At 45.4% G+C, this 7,019-nt stretch overlaps 1 protein-coding gene across 1 annotated transcript in view; it reads right to left on the reverse strand.

Moving 5' to 3' along the window:
* Nucleotides 1–3,997: 3,997 nt before the first annotated feature.
* RNF144B (ring finger protein 144B) overlaps nucleotides 3,998–7,019 on the reverse strand; it is a gene marked incomplete in the record, with an annotated part of 89,333 nt that continues 86,311 nt past the window's right edge. Inside the window, 2 exon segments of the mRNA XM_027767132.1 lie at nucleotides 3,998–5,164; nucleotides 6,706–6,795. Coding sequence (XP_027622933.1) covers nucleotides 5,024–5,164; nucleotides 6,706–6,795 — 231 coding nt within the window.

Genomic DNA, 7,019 nt, shown 5'->3' on the forward strand with positions numbered 1-7,019 from the left:
CACATTTTTGCATAGAAAAAATACATCATGGTTTTCCTGATGACCTAATACTAGCCTTGCTTTAGTTTCTCTTAAGAAAGAAAAACGACATATACTGAACAGCACTTTTTACAGATTTGACTTGTTTCTTGATAAAAAAAAAAAAACATTCAGGGGAAAATATACTTAATATAAATGAAGGGAATAAGCAACTAAGTGAGACCTGACAATTGGCCTTTGGTTTTAAATGTCTAATTTTTCCTTATAAGCTCTGTTAATAAAAACAGCAGAAACAAAAGAAGAAAAAGAAACAAACCAGCAAGAATTATTTCCATAGACAGCATTGCAGATTCTGGTACTTTTTTTTAATCCATTCAGAACTAAGGATTTAATGGCGACTGGTTGGATCTTAGAGGATAAGTTTAATGTGTCCAGAATTGCACAGCTCAACAAACGTCAACACACTCGATTTCCGACTCACATTTATTGGGGCTACAGAGACTAAAACTGCTTTCCCTCCCCAAAACTGGAAAAATATAACACGATAGCAATTTCTTAAATACATAACAAAACTTCTTGGATCATGAATCAACATGGGATGTAACTGCCTAGAGATATAAATTATGACAGTTTTACAAAATGTCATTCCTCTAAGGCATTTCTGAAATTGTCCTGAAAGCTACACATATACACATGATTCTACATATACATAAAGGCATCCATGAAAGAACAGAGAGAGAAGTCTTTTAGAAGCACTGTGCGAAAGAAGGGTAAAATAATACATACTTCGATTCTGAATCATTTTTAAGAGAAAATTTGGGGTTCCAAGAAACAGTGGTTTACATTCAAATCAACATGGAGATTTTCAAACATAGATAGGTAAGATTTTTGTGATGCGGGCTACAAGAACATTCACACTGGGAGTTACTTTCTTTTTCAAAGGCCTCTTTCAAAGTACAGATTTCAAGTCCAAAGCAAATACCCATGGCATGAACAAACAGGAGGTCCAAGTTTCTTTTTTTTTTTTTTTTTTAGAGAGAGATTTTTGCTATAGGGTGTGTGCACTCTCACTAGAGAGAGACAGAAAGCAAGAAATCATCCCCTGGGGGGACGGCCATGCTACAATCCCTTCCCTTCTCCAGTCTCCTCTCATGATCTCGGGCACACATGCACATGTGCCCGGTGTGAGTTTTAAGCCACCGGGTCTGGGACTCGAATGGCAGTCAACTACATGGGAGTCCAGCGACATAGCCATTACACCATCTGCTGGTCCCAGGATACCCAAGTTTCTAACATTTGCTTCCATATGGCTTTCTTCCTCACTTCCCTACCTAATAGCAAGAGAGATCCTTAGAATGGCTAGCACACCTAGTCAGTACATCCAATAGTACTGGGTCATTGGAAAAGTCATGACACATTTTTACATAGCAAACCAGAAAAACATGTCGTGACTTTTCTGACAACCCAGCATTTCTGGATGGTGGGTTATGATACCACACGACAATTCGGTAAAGAAATTTCTATTTTTTATTTCAAACGAACTACTACTTCAAACATAAAGATTTCTGCCACAACATCCAAACATTCTTCTGTAGATTCATTTTTCTTCTTAAACAGAAAAAGAATCACTAGGAAAGGAGAAAGCTGACAGACAGAGACTAGCTTCAACGCTCTCACTGGCCAATTATCTAACAGGAAAGCACCAGCCTCAGTTATCCAAGTGGTCAGCTCCATCCCTTGTAAACGAGGTCTCTAGACTGGCTTGCATTTTACCCTTTGATGCACCAAAAATGTGTTTGGGTTTAACTGACAACCTGTTTCTGTTGATCTTGAAAATCTCATGCATGAGAACTGTTTTAGAAAGAAGTCACCATTTTTCAGGCACTTTTCAACATTTACAAAATTAAATCCAGTATTTAAAGTTGGTTTGAGAAACGATCCCCACTCCCTAGCCTTGGCAAAGAAAATGTAAAAAGTCAGTCTGTTGTACGATTTGAGTATCCCTTCTCCAAAATGCATGGGACTAAAAGAGGTTTGGATTTTGAAATTTTTTCAAATTTTGGAATATTTTTATGTACATAAAGATATCTTAGGAATGGCAACCATATCTAAATGCAAAATCCATTCATGTTTCATACGCCGGCCAAAGGCAATTTTTAGATTTTTTTTAAGATTTTTTTTTTTTTGCCATAGGGCACATGTGCTTTCCAAGGAAGACAGAGAGAGAAACAAAGAGGGAAAGTGAGAAATCACCCCCAGCGGGGGAGGATGGTCATAATTCCTTCTCCTCACCTCCCCTTGGGATTCTGGGCATACACACACACACACATGCCCGATGTGATTTTCAGGTTGGCGACGTGGGAGTCCAATCCCTTAACCACCATGCCACCTGCTGGTCCCACCTGAAGGCAATTTTAAACAATATTTTTGTGCTGCAGTGTTTTACTTGGAACTTTATTTCTATCTTTCATGAGGGAGAGAAAGAGGTACCCTTGACAAGACCTTGCCGTGCGGCACTCCGCCTTCCACTCTCTCAGCCAGCCAGGAACATGGGCCATGTGGGCACGCTCGGCATGCTCAAATCAACCCGGGACCGAAACGCGGGCTTCCCACGTGGCTCCAGGATCCCACAGTGGCACCCTAACACCCACGTACCACAGCTGGGCCTGCAGCGTTCTGACTGCAACCTGTCTCGTAAGCTCGGGTGTGGAATTTTCCACTTAGGGCATACCATTAGCACTCACAAAGTTTTGGATTATGGAGCATTTCAGACAGCAGATTTTTGGATTAGGGATGCTCAGCCTCTAGCAACATCTCTGGGAGAAGATAGATTCTTTTGGTCTTGCCAAGGAGATAATGGATTTTTTTTTTCTGCCTTTACTTCAAAATCAGGAGCTTTTCTGTGATAACAGCATTTTAGGTTGCTTGAAATCAGCACATTGGAAGATGCTTTGTGGAACCAAATCCAGAGAGTTTACGAAGGAAGAAATCATTGCTATTCCTGACAGTCTGTTTACAAAAATTGTTTCAGGTGAGTTCCTGTGATCCCCTGAGCAGTTACAAATGCCCTTTACTTAGAACAAGGCAGTAGTCTATGTGTAAGACAAAGCAAAAGAATTATTCAAACACACGCACATTTATAGTTATTCTAATACAAACACACTGAGAGAAGAGAGTATTTTCTTCCCCGAAATGTTTAGAGTTTCAAAGGAAAACAAAGACATGTAAAACTGAGAAATTTCTAACAAGTGACTAAAAATGATTTGGGTTGGTTACCGTTCAAGACTTTTCCCAGAGTTCTTATCTGTTTTCTCTATAAACTGTAAATAAAAATGTACATGACTGTAGATGTACTCACATACATGAGACACCAAAACAGACGTGTGAACTAAAGTTCCTTAAATAGTCACATCCCCGCTTAGGGCATAAATCTATTACAGAGGCAAAACGTTATCCTTTTATAATAGATTCGGGATAGCAGCAATTTAATAATGCATTCACTCGGTTACCATAAAAATACAGGTCCAAATAGTTCCTGAACTGGTATTCCTGACTTTGGGGAGAGTGTTCCCTTAGCATTTAATAGAATTCTCATGAAGCGCTAGGCTACACTGTGAATGGCAATTGTACAATCTCGCCATTGGGGAAAAAATGTCATCTTTTCAAAATCGGTTTACTCACATCGGACTAATGGTATGGGGAAAAATACGTAGCAATGAGGTGTTGCGAACCCAAACTACCTAACACATGTAAAGGATTTCTAGCTCATTTCAGTGCTGGGTACACGCAAAAAATTCAGGTTGCCTTACCAGATCCCTTTTGAAAGAGTAATACCAAATTACACTGAGAGAACTACTCTGAATTGTTTGAAAATATGTAAAGAATTCGATTATCGATTAGTATCTTTTCAAACAGAGATGGTGTATCGTATTATTTGAAAAGTGTTATGTTTATGGATCTATATTCCTGAACTTGCAATCAGAACTCACATATATAATACGCAAAAAAACCTTTAGGCTGATTTGTAATGAACCATTTTAGCCACAGAAGGGCAAAATGGCTCCAAGGTAAATATTTATTTGGTGAGGACCCATGCATAACCAGGGGACAGAAACTGTAGGTCGGCGGAAAGTCAGATGGATTCGAGAGGTGCATATGGATGTGAGTATTTATTCTTGCTGTGTGCTTGCAGGTTCACCTCCAAATCTGTCAGATTTCTGTAACAGTGCCCGCGAAAGGCCCACGTTATCTGTGATGAAGTTCTGAACCTTGATCCATCTAGCCATATTTCATATCAAACGAGTCTATAGACCATAGCTATGGCTGTCAGAGATGAGTCGGTCACCTTAGAAAAGCTACATGTGCCAGGGAAGAGAAACTAAATGAGACCACGTTGTTCCTCCTGCTGCAACCCTTTTACCGGCAAGAAACAACTCCCTCTGCACAGCTGTTTCTCCTGCTTGAAGCTGAAATCACACGAGGAGAAACCTATGGTTTGTGCCATGTCACTGTGGGAACTTCGGGAACAGCACACCCAGGAACTGGCAGAGGAGGAATCACCATATCGACTCCCAAGATGAGCAGCCAACTTCACAGCGCTTCCGAGAACTTCTCTTTATGCGGTCTGATCCTTCTCCGCACACGGGTTCCCCACTGCGTGTCTCGTGGTCACATCGATGCAGAGTAGACGCTACCTCTCAGTTACCGTGCAGGCAGCCATGACAACACATTTATTATCTCGAACGTTCACCAGGGCTCCTTGAATTAGGCTGACAGTGGGACGGACCAGTGGGATCCCTCTGGATGATAAGATGGCGATGTGTTAGTTCCTCCCAAGCAACCCCAGGGCTCCTGAGGTGCTGGACGAGGCGTGACCTGCGGAGCCCAGTTCTGTCACACGGGAACACTTGGCCTTCCCTGATGCAGAAGGCTGGCAGGCAAGGTCACAGTCTGCACACAGAGGCACTTCCAAAATTTGGCAAGGAGGAGGAAGCAAGGTCACTCAGGGGCTGGCCGCCGTGGGCGGGCACACAAACACAGGTCTCTAGGTTGTGGACGGCTCGTGCTTTTTCTTCTTGCCCCTACAGGACTTGCACACGCAGCAGATTATACACGGGGAGGCCAGGAGCAGCAGGGGCGATGTCACCAAGGCGATGATGCCCAGTCCAACGAGGATGCCCACCACCTGGAGACGGAGGGGGAAAGCAGACTTCAGAGGCAACGCTCTCCAGGCCGGGCCGACCTGCTGGGTACTAAAGGCTCCTGTCACCCCAACATCCACAGTGACGCCCGCGTCCCTGCCGTGACCGTGTCTGGAGACGGGGCCTTGGGAGGGGCTAGGTTATGAGGGCGTGGTCCTCACAATGGGAGCAGGGCCCGTTCAAGAAGAAACGAGGAGAACTTGGCCCGTCTATCTCAGCTCTCTGCTGTGTGAGGACACAGTAAAAACTAAAGGGCCGTCTGCAAACCCGGAAAAAAGCCCCGACCAGAAGCCTACCAGGCTTGTCCCCGGACCTCAGACTTGCGGCCTCCAGACCTGCGAGTGCCTCTCTACTGTTCGGTCGCCTGGTCTACGACCACGTTTCCCAGCAGCCTGAATGACTCAGGCACCATCTGTGACATGCTGATGGGACCTCTGCCAGTACTCGGCAATGCTCCTAGCTGGGTACAGGCCAGGGAGGTGGGAAGGACTACCTGAGGGGTGAGAACAAGCTGAATGCAGCTCAGCTCCGCTGGAAGCTCTGCATAACCGTGGATTGCTCACGTTGGCTCTCTCCATGTTGGTTTCCTCAATAGTCCCACAGGGATGCTAATAAAGATTACTAGGAGAGCCGCAGTGACTCCCTCAAAACGAACATCAAACACTATGACAAATAAACCACAACTCCCTCTGAACCTGCCAAGCATACACACGAAGGCATGAACGGGGATCTAAGCGCCAGCAGCAGCTACAGGGTCTTAGCTGCCTCTGACAGCTAGTTCCTTCCGTCATCAGGACAGTCCTTCCAGGAGAGGCAGTCCACCGATGCCCGAGAGCAAAGCACTTTGCCTCCACTGTGCAGGTCACCGTGCCACGGCCCTCCACCTCCTCCAGGAGACGGCTCGTGGACTAACTGGGCACAGCTGCCCGTTACATTCCCCTAGCCCTGCTCCAGGACTCCCTGGAAACTTCCAGGCTAGGAGAGGCCAGCAGAGAGCAGGGTGGGAGGACGAAGCGGGGCTCTCTAGGCCCTCACAAGTCTGGCTTCATGCTCTCCCTCTCTTTTTTTGTAATTCCCCTGGTGAGTGAGAGAGAATGAAAGGGAGGCGGTACCTCCCAGGGGTATGGCCATGCCACAGTCCCTTCTCTGCCATTCTCCTGTTGAGACTTTGGGCACATACATATACCCCACCTGGCCTGGGACTCAAATTGCGCAGCCAGTCATGTGGGATCCGGCCACCTTAACTATCACGCCACTGACTGACCCTGCTAGCTCCTTTTTAAAGTGGACTCATCCATTTCTCCCAAGAGTTAGAGAGGAAGAGAGAGAAAGTTACTCCCAGCAGGGCCCTGATGCCACTGTCCACCCCTAGCCTTGAGCCAGCCCCAGATCATGGGCACATTTGTACAGGGAGGTTTCCAGACTTGAACCAGTAACCTTCCCATGTGAAACTGTCTTGCAGCATTGCATGTTCCCACCGTGCCACCATTAGGCATCTCTTACGCCCCCACTAAGGTCGGGGTACCTGTGTTCGGTTCCACATCACGGATGCTCTTGAGTGGCCGAGTTTATTCCTGCAGGGCCCTTTGTCATAGTGTCTGAGGAAAATGTCATTCTGAAAAAACAGAGGGAGAGATGTGAGTCAACGTGGGGTGTTGAGAGAGAGAAATCTCATCAGCTCACGTAGTGGAAGAAAATCTCTGCCTGGTGACAGTAATGGTCTCCTCTAGACATTTCAGGCCTGTGAGTTTTGGAACTTCTTGGTAGTTGTGTAAATCACTAAGTGAAAACAGATCATAATCGAGACTCTGGGTTGACCCTCAACGAGGGTAGACGCCC

The sequence above is a fragment of the Tupaia chinensis genome, unplaced genomic scaffold, assembly GCF_000334495.1.
Source record: "Tupaia chinensis unplaced genomic scaffold, TupChi_1.0 Scaffold143936_1, whole genome shotgun sequence".
Classification (NCBI taxonomy): Eukaryota; Metazoa; Chordata; class Mammalia; order Scandentia; family Tupaiidae; genus Tupaia; species Tupaia belangeri.